Raw genomic sequence first — 13,896 nt, forward strand, 5'->3', positions numbered from 1 at the left:
TCTCTTTGCTAGTAGGTCACTTTGTTAGATTTTTGCGTTTGTAATTTTAAGCAGTTCAACATACCAACAGAGGAGTGAAACATGAATGATGCAGCGTGGAGTGAAGATTCTGTGGGTGAAATTCATCCTTACCATGTGTTGCCGAGGGTCAAGATGTTGCAATTTTATTTCTAGGTTTCCAGTTATTAAAGCTTATCCTTGCTTATTCCTAGACATTGGCTAGGAAAAGTGTGCATTATTGGCTGTACGTAATGCTATAAAAAAAATCCTAATTATACATACAAAAGCAATAGTGCAATATGTAGAAAAGAAGGCAGAATAATTTAGATTATCCTAAAAACATGCATAATGGATTCCATAAAATTCAATGCCAGTTTCAAAAGTAAGAATCAGATAAGGTTTTCTGTTTGTAAGCTTTCTAAAAACAATTAAATTGCACAGAATCTTCAATTTGTTTATTGCCACTTCCAACAGCACTGGTCAAAATTACAGATGACGTTCTGTCCAACTGTAACCCGTTCTGTCTCCTCAGCCTTCTCGATCTTTCTCATCATCTGCACTTTGTACAATGGCTTCTCATTATTCTCCTTGTACCGTCACATGTGGCATTCCACAGGGCTCTCTCCTCGGTCCTCTCCAATATCTTGATGCTCCTGCTTGGTGACATCATCCGCAAACATGAGGTTAATTTCCGCATGTATGTGGATGACACCGATCTCTATCTCTCTGCCTCCACCCGTGACTCCAGGACCACTGCCGTCTTGATGATGTGTGACACTGTCAGACATCGAGTCCTGGATGAAAGCTAACTTGCTCCAATTGAATGTCAACAAGGCCAAGGCTCTCCTGCTTGGCTCCTGTCAGAGCCTCCACACCTTGGGTGCTATCTGCATCACCATACATGGATGCAACTACACCTCATTGAGCGAGTACGTAACCTTGTTTGACCCTCAACTGTCCTTCAAACCCCACATCCGTGACACAACCCGTTCTGCCTTCCCCCCACACCTTCGCAAAATCGGCTATTATGGTAACATTCTGGAAATGTTATAGCTTTGATTTTATTACTTATATTTTTCCTAAATTTCATTTCTGCAGAATGTACTTCAGGTATGGGAAAAAGTGGGCCAATCAATCCAATTTTATATTGACCAAAAATACATTATAGTTCTTTTTGTACCTGTTTTATTCTTGCACCCTAATTACTTACCCAATCATTATGAGATCCTGAGGGAAATTCAATATTCCTTTGCTACAGAAACTCCTGCAGCTGCTGAATAGGTTTTGCTGCTTTCTCATAAACAAAAAAAAGTGTTTCCAGAATGTCATTAATGTAAAAGAACATCTCAAAGCAATATAGAACAGCCATCAGAAAGTATTTATTTATATAGTGAGTATTCCGTCCTTCGAATGAGATGTTAAACTGATTCCCCATCTGCCTGTTAAAGTTCCCATGAGACTATTCGCAAAGAGAAGAGCGATTCTCCTGGAGTCCTGGGGGCCAATAAACTCCCAAATAAAATAGGTCATTCACATCATTGTGGGATATTGATGTGTGCAAATTTGCTGCCACATTCCCCAGCAAAATAATCATTACACCTTATACGATATCTTGTGAAGTGCTTTGGGACATTCTCCTGATGTGAAAGGTGCTAAACTAATTGCTATTATTATTATTAATAATCAGTAACTGGAACTAGTTACCAGAAATGGTGGTTGAGGCCTGGATACTAAACTCATTAAAGAAACAAACTTGGCACTGGGAACAGGGACTTTTCACACTGAGCTCCCAATAATGCCCTAATGATGGTCCTAGCTGGACAAGCAGCAGGAAAGCTGGACAGACAGTGCTTTCAATGGCAAGTTTGTGATTTTAGCTGGTTAGACTCCAGCAGGATCCCAACGGAAACTCTGGGGTTCCCAAGCCTTGCCTCTTGTCACCCTGATACTTTCCGGAATTAGGTAAGCAGGATGCTTCCCTTCAGAGAGCATGAGCATTCCATTCCAGTAAATAGCTGAAATTTGCATGTAGAAGTGGGATTTATAGAACTCTGTTTGGTATGAATACTCTTTAAGTGTGGTGATGGGTTTCCCCATGTGACAGACACCGATCGTTAATGTAAAACAAATTACATTTAAGTTGTAAATTTTAAGTCAAAAATGAATATTAATTGTATAAGTATGTGAAATTCTATTTATAAATTGGTCCTTTAGCTACCTGTTCACTTCAACAAATATTTATGTGTCTTAAGGTCACTTATGAAGCTCACAAAGAATACTTAGCCAAGATGTATGAAGAGTATCAAAGACAAGAGGAGGAGAACATCAAGAAAGGAAAAAAAGGCGGTGTCAGCACCATTTCGGGCCTCTCATCTCAGGCTGTAGGATCCAAAGGAGGTATAGAGATTCGAGAAATTGACGACAATTCCCATACTCAGAGCCCAGAGAGTGAAACTGACTATCCGGTCAGCACAGATTCCAGAATTCTACTTGTAGAAGCAAAGATACCCAATAATGGAGTCGGAGTTTCAGACAGATCAGCAGCGGCAGGAGGAGGAGGAGGAGTACGTGTGGAGGTTCACGATCTCCTCGTGGATATCAAGGCTGAGAAGGTAGATGCCACTGAAGTAAAGCTTGATGATCTGGACCTGTTGCCTGAAACGCTTGCTGGAGAGAATGGGAACCTTGTGGAGGTAGATTCTCTGTTAGGCAATGTATATACCTCCACTGTTGAAACCCTCAAGAGTAATATCAATGACACTTCCATTTCTCAACCAAGGGAAGAAAGGGACAGTGGTCCCTTGATATCTCTGGTAGATGAAAAGGAGGATGAGCCTGCAAATAGTAACTCATTTCTCTTTGATAAAAGAGCCAACCATCAGGAAAAACTACTGACAGAGCTGCCTTCTCCTGACAATCTTTCCCTTACAAATATACAGGATGCCCAACTAAATACAAGTGCTTGTGATGATCTGGGGCTGTTAGCTCACATGACAAGCAATTCAGACGTGTCTTGTCCAAAACCAGCCACAGAGGACAAGAATTTCAAAATTCAAAGCAGTTTGGTTGAAATGAACATCCTGTCTGAGGCCGAAGGAGTTTCAAAAGGAACAGAATTTGCTGAAATTGTTGGCATCGACTCTGAGCTGTCTTCAAAAAAAGCTGTTGTTAATTTAGATGCTGCCAGCACGACATCAGACACCGAAAGATCTGATGATGGCAAAGAAACAGGAAAGGAAATTAAAAAGATTCAGACCACAACCACAACCCAGGTAAGGTCAAATGGTTTGACCTCTAAATGTATCGTCTGAGAGTGGAACGTATAGTTTTACAATCTCACCTCATTGCCATCATTCCTAGTGGCAGCAAAGAGATTTTTTTAGTCTTCACTTTGATTTAACTTTTTGAGATCTCTTTGATGCCACTAGGATGATGCCAATGAGGTGAGATTGTGAAACTAGTATTGTGACGTGGACAAAGGCGTGAAAAATTGACATTGATGAGAAAAGAAGGGCTTTATTTTGGGTGTTATCAGGATTTTAGTGATCTCTATATAATGCACGCATTTCTACTGTGCAAATTGTTGAGTCCCAGTTTTGTTGGAGAACCATTTATGGTCCTTTTTTTGTCTGTTTGATGAATGTGGTTGTTGCTGGTTATAAAAGAACATTAGGCTTACATTATATTTTGTTAATCAAATGTTCTAATGATAGGCTGTTCAGGGCCGTGGAGGAGCTCTGCAAGAAAGAGACCTACGTGTTGATCTGGGATTCCGGGGAATGCCTATGACTGAGGAGCAACGTCGCCAGTTTAGCCCAGGACCACGCACAACAATGTTCCGCATCCCTGAATTCAAGTGGTCCACCATGCATCAGCGACTGCTGACAGATCTGCTGTTCGCTTTGGAAACTGATGTCCACGTTTGGAGAAGGTGATGAAAAGATTTTTTTATTCATAACTATTTTTGGTGTGGTGGAGAAATGATGATGGAAGCTGTTGATTGCAATTATACTTGAAGGATTCTGAGGCAATAATCTCATTGAGTTATTCAATCCAAAATTATGTGATCAAAGTAAACTTAAAATGTATTATTTATTGAACATTATATGCAATAAATTTCAAATTTACTTTGTCTAGAACTAAGGTATGATTTATTCCCATTTGCAAACTTTATTTTTCCAATGGTCACTAAGGGAGCTGTGTGCTTCATCTAGTTGAAACATGATGATGTCCTTGCAGAAGATTTTAGTTTTCACATCTTTGTTTATGTTTCGTTCAATTGAGTGATGACTCTTCCTATTTGTTGCTTTTAAAGCAGTTGTGACTATATTTTGTGCTGGCTGTGCTGGAGTTTATCCAGCATTATTAGATTAGAAGATAACTGTGCTTTTTTCTTCAGCAAATTGTTGATTGTTTTACCATTTTGATTGCTGTAATAGTGATCATCATGGAATTTGTAATATATGTGAAACTTATTTGTAATATATGTGTTTGTGTCTCTGCAGCCATGCCACAAAGTCAGTGATGGATTTTGTGAACAGCAATGAGAATATTATTTTTGTGCACAATACAATTCATCTTATTTCTCAAATGGTGGACAACATTATCATTGCTTGTGGTGGAATCTTACCTTTGTTATCAGCAGCAACATCGCCTTCTGTGAGTGTGAAGCATAGTGCCGCCTTGTGTTGGTGTCTGGAATTTCACATTCTAAAACTAAATCCATAATATGATAAACAGACAACTAAATAATGAAACCATCAAGAAAAAACTTGTTTTAAGATAATCCAATTGAAATAAAAATCTGTCTTTTTAGAGATTTCACTAATAGATCTTAAACAATACAAATAAATTAACAAGTTTATGTTGTGTACTTTAACATAGATTGAGTTTTATGTTTTAAATTTGAGTCCAAACCACATCACCAAACTGAATCCTCAGTGACATGTTTGGCAACAGAATGTCAGAATTGAACCAACTCTCTGTGGCTGTCTCAGTAGTCCAGTTCCTGAGGTCTGCAGTATTCCAGGGCACTGTTGATGACAGCTCACACAGCCTGGCTCATCAGCAGGACCTCGAAGGACAGACCAGTCACTGGGGCCACAGACTTTTCCCCTCAGCTCCCATTAACCCTGCAAGACAAATCCCTAATGAAAAGGGTGGTTCTTGCTAGCCAAGCAGCAGGAAAGCATGCCAGGCAGAGCTTTCAATGGCAAACTGATTAGACTCCCAGCAGTACCCCAACACATGTGTTGGAGTCCCTAAGCCTTGGCTCTTGCCAACATGCGTCTCATGCCTTCTGGAACTAAGTAAACAAGATACATCCCTCCAGGGATGAATGCACATTCCAATCCAATAAAAATCTCTACGTGTAGGTGGGTTGCATCGAACTCTCAGTATGGTTTGGATACTCTGAAACATAGTGATGGATTTCTGTATGTGTCAAAATAACATTTATTTTAATGTGTATATTACATCCATCACCAACGTTAAGATATAATATAAACATAATTCCATTAAATCTACCTTTGTTCTCTCGCTTCTTGGACCATATGCAATGAAGTGAGTTTTGACTGAGCTAATGTTTGTATGTGACCCTTTGAGGTGCTTTAAGCGACATTTTTTAAACCAATTTTAAATGACAGTTTAGTTACTTAATACAATATTTTATTTTTTTTGCTATTTTAAATAATCAAAATACTGCCTGTGTTATAATAATTACCTATTCAAATGAATGTGATTGTAGATACTGTTGAGAATTTTACATTAATAGGTTCAGTAAAGGTAAAGATTATCTTACAGTGTAGAGTGTAAAACAAGTCTGAAATATTTTAGAAATGAGATTAGATTAGATTAACCTGTAGCAAATATGCTTCTCTTTTATTTATTACTAATTCTACAGTGAAATACTAACTTGTCTTATTATGCAAAGTAATTGTAAAGATTTTTAACTAAACTTGATAAATAAGTACCATTTAAAATTTTAATTCACAAAGTTTTTTCCTTCCTATTTATTAATTCTTACTTTCTAACTTGTATTTTTGTTCTGTGTTTCTCATATTGCATGCCAAGGGTTCAAAGGTTAGTATTTCTACTTTTTGAGTTTGACTTAATTTTCACACCTTGTGCTTAAAACTCAACAATGTAAAACATAGGAATTAATTTAGCACGTTTTTCTGTGTTTTTTGAATGGAAAGGAAAGTTTTTTGTTACAGTGGAGTCGTCTCATTCCACTTGTTTTTTCTGACTCCATTTGCAACCTTAAATTGTTTTAAAGAATGTGAAGAAGAATCTAATCGGAAGTAATAGGAGCTAATATGTTAAAGAGCTCTATCATAAGATCTATCTTTTAATGGTTGTAAAACATGTGCACCATTTGTGCATAGGCTGCTTATTGCAAAACGCTGACTGCTAAAACACGTGATTACCAGGCTTTGAAATGTGGTTATTAATACAAAATATTCAAAGTGGTTAAAATTGAAATACTGTATATAAAATATTTCACTTTGCAGTATGTAAATGAAAGGACAGAAAAAGGTGAAAATCATATCTAACCAGTTAAATGTGGCAAGCAATGTTAAAAAACATCAAGTTAGACTTGAATAGCGTTTAGTTTACATGAAAAAAGAATGAATGTGCAAGTTAGCACATTTGGGTATTTTGACCTAGATTTAGTGATGTTGAATCAAACTGAATACTGGGTCTTTGATATTCTACAACAATACTTAAACAGATTGTAAAATGGGCTCCTTTATGATAGAAAAGAGTACTGATAATTCCTTTTTTTTAAAAAAAACTTTGAAACAAACCTACGAGCACAGTAGACTGTGCAGCATAAGACAATGTTATGTGCTTATTATCTGTATGTTTACTATTTGTGATGCCAGTTGTTTTTAAAAAAGCCTGGTGTTAATTGACATTAGATGCATTGATTGTGAAGATTTGTTTCAGTTTAATACTTGTATTGAGACTTTTTTTAAAACAAAACTAAATTGAAGACTTGAAATTTCAAAAAGTAGTTTGAACTTTGTGTTTTTTTCCTTGGTGATGAAGCACATCAAAAATATTTTTGATTCATGGTGGAATACAGCAACAAACTAGTCAAACTGTACTGTAACCTGTATACTGTGGCATGTATAGTTTCCCTGTATCCCACTGTAAAACCTTTCCCTTGTCATTGGCCCTTTTTGTATATAATGTGCAGATGTTCTTTATAAAATGTAATACCCCTTTTCTTACGTGTTGTACAAAATGTTATCTTCAAAAGACTATCAGAGTGGACTCTAGAGCCCCAGTTGACAATGGGAGACTCCACAGCCCTGGCAAATCACTTGTAAGTTCAATAATGATCTATGTTGCCTACATATATTAAATAAAATAACCATTAGAAATTGGAGTGATATTTGTGTTTTACACAAGTAGCTTATGGCATCAGCTAAATGTCTTGACTGTAAATGAACAATGATTTAGATATTTTGATTTTGATAAATAAACTAAAAACAGTTTTAAAAAATAAGTTATACCATTCCAAATTTATCTTTCACACTTGTATTAAAATTGTATGTACAATATCCTAAGGAAAAATGTATGACATTATATGGGTATGTTACCTGTGTTTTTTAAAAGACTGAGCTGGAAAATATTGAGGCAACCCAAGGCATGTCAACAGAGACAGCAGTAACGTTCCTAAACAGGCTGATGGCCATGGTTGATGTGCTGGTTTTCTCAAGCTCACTCAATTTCAGTGAGATTGAAGCAGAAAAGAACATGTCATCTGGAGGCTTAATGCGTCAATGCCTGAGGCTTGGTGAGTCCAAACATTAAGCTATAGCATTTGTATTTATGTCTGTCCATAGCAACATTTCAATTCTTCAATATATAACAGTCTTCACGTGGGTAGTGTCTCGGAATGCTTAACAGCGGTGGAGCTTGATGCCAAACTGGAGAGAGAAGGGAGGTAATTGTAGGCATAGTCAAATGGGAAGGTCTTCGGAAGTAATCTATAGTCGGACAAGGAGGGAGCAATGCATAGATTGGAGCAGAGAGTTCTAGAGTTTCGGGGCATAGTTGCTGGAAGCACTGCTGGAGATGGTGAAGTGGTGGGAATGAGGGACATGTAGGAGGCCAGAGCCAGCTGAGCAAAAGGGGTGGGTAATGGAGTGAGGTGTAAGCAGGTTGGAGAGCTAGGGTGATGCAAGGACATGAACTGATTTTTAAGTAAATATGAGGATCTTGAAATTGTTCGATTTTGTACAGGAAGCCTGGCTCGTGGAGCCTGGCGAGGATTGAAGTGATGGGGGTGCAGAGTTTGCTTTATGGGTGGAGGAGTTTTGAATCAGTCGAATTTTTTGGGTAGTGGAGCTGGGGAGACTGGCAAAGAGGGCATTGGAACAATGAAGGTGAGAGGTAATGAATGGATGAATAGTCCTTAACTCTTTCATCAGGTATTTTAGAAGTCAACTGCGAAAGAGGAACATTTGTCATATATCTAATTAATATGAATATAAATAATATGCAAATACAAAACATAATTTCAATAAGAGGGCAGTCGGGGAGACATTTAAAACTCTAAGGAACTCAAAAGGGGTTGAAAAAGAGAATGTACTGTTGGCATCAAGTTGAATTGTGGAATAACAGGATGCAGCAAAGGTCTTACATAGAGAGCTTTCTAGGTTATGTACACGGGCTGATGACTGGCAAATGAAGTTCAATGGAAGGAAAATCAAGGTACTACCTGTAGGAAGTACAACTAGGAAACACATGCAGTCCATGGATGGGATAGAACTTGTCAAGTTGGAAGCTGAAAGAGACCTAGGGACGTTAGTTGACTCATCACTCACCATGGCAAACAGTGTGAGGCAGAAATAAACAAGGCAAACAGGATGCTAGGCTACATTGCCAAATCAGTTGAATTCAGATTGCCAGACATCAAATTCAAGCTACATCGTGCTCTGGCCAGGTTGCACCTGAACTCACGCTTACAGTTCTCCAGGCCATTTGGAAAATCCAGAATCAAGCAGTGAGGTGAATCTGGCAAATACAGAAAGCAGCTGAAGGGAGGGAGGGAGGGCTCTGGCCAACAGTGACCTGTTACTAAGTCCCCTAAGGTGGAGTCAGCTTCACAACAGGTATGTCTATTTGCCAAGACCCCTCACATGAGCACCTGAATGAGCAGCTGGTGTTGAGTAAACCTGGTACAAGGCATTGGACTTGGACCATGACCGTATCAAAGTGGCTGGCACGTCATAAGCTGTCTGAAACGGTCCTCGTGCCACTCTGAAGGCAGATGTCTGTCAAATAGCTGATGACGAAAGTCTGGGGGCAACAACTGCTGGAAGGTGTTTCCTGGAGTCCGAGTTTGTGAACAAGTGTTCGTACATCCAGCGCTTGGAATCCAACTTGATTGGTTTGTAGAGAGGTAAGCACCTGCTGCTTAAGCTCCGCAACTTCAACAAGACCATTATTCAGCGCAAAGGGATGTGTGGGCAGGAAGATGGCAGCAATACTCTCACGCATTTCATGCTGAGTTCTTGGTATCTGCCATCCACTAGTGAAGGTTCAAACCTGCTCTTGTCGGATGTCAAATGATCAACTCGTGATTATCCTCCTTGCATTCCAAAACCTGACAACTCTTTATGTGAAAAAAATTCTCTTACCCTCAATATAGATTTCTCTCATTCAAGCCAGAGTCCTAATGGGTAGAGTGTTGCTTGCTGGATAAGCAGTGGGAAGCTTGTCAGACAGTTCTCCCAATGATAAGCAATACAGTTTTAGCTGGTTAAATTTCAGCAGTCCTCCAACATACACTGTAGCCAACCTGTGCCTAATACTCTCTGTAGGGCTCCATCAGGGAAATACTGTGCATTCCATTCCGGACACAGGGAAATCTTCATGCATGTGGCACTCTTGTCTGGTTTGGATACCCTTAAGCATGGTGATGGATTTCCACATGTGTCAGTCACCTGGATGACCTGGATGGAGTCCTGTAGCCTGGAGTCCTGTAGCTCGGTGGTTAGAGCACTCGCTTTGCAAGCGAGAGACCTGAGTTCAATTCCAGGCAGGGCGAAACCTTCGGCAAGTTTCCTTACTCCACACAGAGCCTAATAATAATCCCTCCAAAACCAAAAACAATAATAAATTGGTCATTTTCAATTTACGACTGTTTGTGGGACATTGCTGTGCGCAATTGGCTGCCGCGTTCGTCCACAAATATACAGTCAATTCACTTTACAGTGTCTTCTGTGAAGCGCTTTGGGACGTCCTCCCGACGTGAAAAGCGCTATATCAAATGCAAAGATTATTATTATTATTATTATTATAGTATAAATACCCACTGCAGCCATATCTCACTTTGTTTGGTCGAATCACAGTTATGTGTCTCGATTGGTATATCAGCATAGAATGGCGGATGAGCTAACGCAATTCCACCAGAGGATGGAGCTGCAGCTTTGAAGCCTTACAAGTTCCTATCTTGTATAATATGTCCTCTCTCACCAGAAAACAATGAAAATTGGGGATTTTTGAACTCCAATTCTTAAAGTTACAATAGTAATTGTTAGAATCTGATAATTGATAACTCACAGTTTAATTTAGGTAGTATTTTCTTTTTATTTTTGTGTTCCTCTTATGTTGATTTAGAAAGGTTTCAATATACTGCTGTGGAATCCTGCCAGTGAATGCAAAAATAATAACTGTTGTAGTCAGATGCGCAGAAGCAATATAATGCAATCATTAACTGCTCTGGAATGAGGTTTGGCTCTTGCTTGCAAACTAAACACAAAACTGTGATGCATTGTGCAGTTAACAGTCCCTCTTGAAACACTCAGCTGTTAGACGGTATCAAACCTTGATAAATTCATCAAAGCTCTTTTGTTCATTATTAATTCATATTTTGACAAGCATAAATATTTCCCTCTTGGCTTTTTATTTTTATTTCAAAATGTATTCAGAAGTGATTAAACCATTTTCTCCATTGGTAATGCAAATTACAAAATGTGAAAGCTAACTCTGTATCTTGATTACAGACAGTGTCTCAAAACCCATAAAATCAGATTGAGGGAACCTTTTATGCAAAAACAAAAAAATCCATGTGATGCATAGCCATGAATGTCTACTTTTAAGTGATTTTTCAACACATCTTTTTTCAGGCTCCATCCTACAGAAAACTTTCCACTATGCTGTGAAATTGAAGTTAAAATTAAATGTTATTTATTATTGAAAAAATTATTGATTATTATTGAGTAAATTATTGAGAATTTTAATTTTGCTGGATATGCAGTCTATAGAATTCCTTTTTTTGTCTATGATGATTTGTAAATCACTGAAGATCCTTCTTCAAGTAATATTTATTTCAATTTTACAGAATTTTGTACTTGTATCACTGCATAAAAGTCTTCAAAACAAGCAATGAGGGAATGCTTTTCAGATCGAAAACGTGTTGCTTCCTCCTTGCTGTCGACACCTTATTTAGCGAATTAGAGATCATTTTAGCAAATATGTCTTCTTCTTTTCCATTTCTCCTCCCCCACCCAATGTTTCCAGGGAGCTCAGACATTATATTACCTATATTTTTCTAATTTTACCTACTAGAAATTGATTATTAATTTTTTCTGCTAAAAATTCTATTTCAAGATAAGGCTTGTCATAATAATAATAATCCTTCCATTTGATACAGCACCTTATCACCTCTTCAAGACATCTCAAAGTGCTTCACAGAATATACTGTAAAGTGAATTGACTGTATATTTTGTTGGTAAAATACGGCAGCCAATTGTGCACAGCAGTGTCCCACAAACAGTCGTGGATTGAAGTGACCAATTTTTTTTTGAAGAAATTATTACCCCTGGAAAAGCGATTCACCAGTCGACTAACAACCGGGTTCCTACTTACTGCTGGGTAAACAGAGGTGTGTGGAGTGAGGAAACTTGCCCAACATTTCGCCCAGCCAGGAATCAAACCCAGGTCTCTTGCTTGCGAGGCAAGTGTTCTAACCACTGAGCATTTGAGCTCTCAGGATGTCTAAGTTTCCTATTGTCCGGGTTAATAAGGGGAGTAGACCAATGAGCATATTTGTTTTACCCACAATTGGGCATACTCTTTGAACATCAGAGCGTATACAATCATTTTACCCCAACAGTTCTACAGGGGGAGCAAAAATTCGTTATACTAATATCTAATAAGTTTTTAAATTATGTTGTTTTTTAGATAATATGGTAGCCTCACAACTTTTTGGTCACCCTTTGATTAGTCCCCTGTCATTGTTCATGTTTTAGATGGTATCGATCAAAATGTATCAATCAAAGTTATATTCTCTCACGGAATATGCGTGTTCTCAGAATTCAAGTCCAAATTTTCAGGAATTCTATTCAAAGTGTTCAAAGATTAGTTTGAAAGAAGTAAAGCAGGGTGTAAATGTTTCTAAGAGCATTTTATGCAAATCCAGAGGAGTTGCATTATTTATATAAGGGACAGGAATTCCTATTTGTGGAATATCTGATTTGCCTAGAGCTTTAATTTAAGACCTAATAATTCTCATTCTTGATTAATTCAGTACTGTTAAGTGCTTTGGAACATTCTCCTGACGTGAAAGGCGCTATATAAATGCATTTAATAATAATCTTTGCATGAGGTATAGCACCTAATCATGTCAGAATGATGTCTCCAAGCACTTCATAGGATTTATTGTGACAACCCCAGTGCTGCATTGGAGTGTCATCTTAGATTATGAATTCATGTCCCAATGTGGGATTCGAACCCACAGTCTAATGACTCGGAGGTGAGAGTGCTACCATTGAGCTGGGCTTCCATACAATTTGTATTATATTTGAAAGTGTTGGGAATAAAGCATTGGCCAGAATGGAACTAAACGTTGTATAATCCTGCATATCGGTCAGAGTATCTGGTTATCTATCCACCATCTCAAAAGGATGGCCAGAATAGAATCAGCTATTCTGTGTAGCCAAAGTATAATTTCACGTGACCCAAGAAAAGAAGACAGAAGTAACTATTTACTACTTTATTTGTTTTAAGCGCTCTGAGATGCTACCCTACATGGAGAGTGCTATATAAGCGCAAGTTGTTGTTGTTGTTATTCACTACAACACATATTAATGCTTCAGCTTTAGGAACACAGCTGTCTGACAATGCTTGTGGAAATACAACAACCCTTCTCCCCCTCCTCCCCCCCACCTCGAATATTTGATTAATACTTCATCTTTTGAATTTGTTCATGCATATAACTTAAGTCCAAGAGTCACCCAAGGTCCTGGGTAGATAGTTGATGGTTCTTCTCTTGTAATTGGTATCAATCGCTTCTCTCTTCTTTTTTCTCTGGTTGTTGTATTTCTGTTAATGATTTCCCACCCGTGATTCAGGAGATGTTTGAAAATAATTACTTTATAACACATTTCAGTTTACACTATGACTGATTGAGGCATCCCCTATACCAAGGTTATTATTATATTATTATTATTATTATAAGGTCCCCAGGGCACATTTTATCTGGTTAACATTTTTGGCCTTCAGTTGATTGAAAAAAATCCTTTAACAATTAAACTTGAGATCTTTAACTTTCGAGTTAAATTATTTAAAATGCTTGACAATTAAACTTGAAATCCAGTATTGTACTTAATCCATTATGTCATTTGAGGACATTTTGTGTGAGTCACCCAGGGTCCTGAGTACTGAATGTGTTGATGGTTGTTTTCATGCAGCTTGACATCGCCTTTCTTCTTTCTTGTCATGCGGTTGCTTGAAATTTTTTTTGAATCTTGGGTGGGAAGAGTGAGCAATGTGCCGCAGGGTAGCTCTTGTATCCTCCTTTTGGAAGATAGTTTACGCCGTTATTCATCCTTTGTCCAACAGGATCAACATTTTATTATCACATTCTCAGACAAC

At 38.0% G+C, this 13,896-nt stretch overlaps 1 protein-coding gene across 1 annotated transcript in view; it reads left to right on the forward strand.

Moving 5' to 3' along the window:
• Window positions 1-13,896, forward strand: part of nbeaa (neurobeachin a) — a 219,380-nt gene that overhangs the window by 122,351 nt on the left and 83,133 nt on the right. Inside the window, exons 23-28 of the mRNA XM_042334427.1 lie at window positions 2,253-3,272; window positions 3,714-3,931; window positions 4,506-4,659; window positions 6,073-6,081; window positions 7,268-7,333; window positions 7,627-7,807. Of these exons, the coding sequence (XP_042190361.1) occupies window positions 2,253-3,272; window positions 3,714-3,931; window positions 4,506-4,659; window positions 6,073-6,081; window positions 7,268-7,333; window positions 7,627-7,807 (1,648 nt within the window). The remainder of the gene's footprint in view (window positions 1-2,252; window positions 3,273-3,713; window positions 3,932-4,505; window positions 4,660-6,072; window positions 6,082-7,267; window positions 7,334-7,626; window positions 7,808-13,896) is intronic.

Source organism: Callorhinchus milii, unplaced genomic scaffold (assembly GCF_018977255.1).
Source record: "Callorhinchus milii isolate IMCB2004 unplaced genomic scaffold, IMCB_Cmil_1.0 Scaffold4, whole genome shotgun sequence".
Classification (NCBI taxonomy): Eukaryota; Metazoa; Chordata; class Chondrichthyes; order Chimaeriformes; family Callorhinchidae; genus Callorhinchus; species Callorhinchus milii.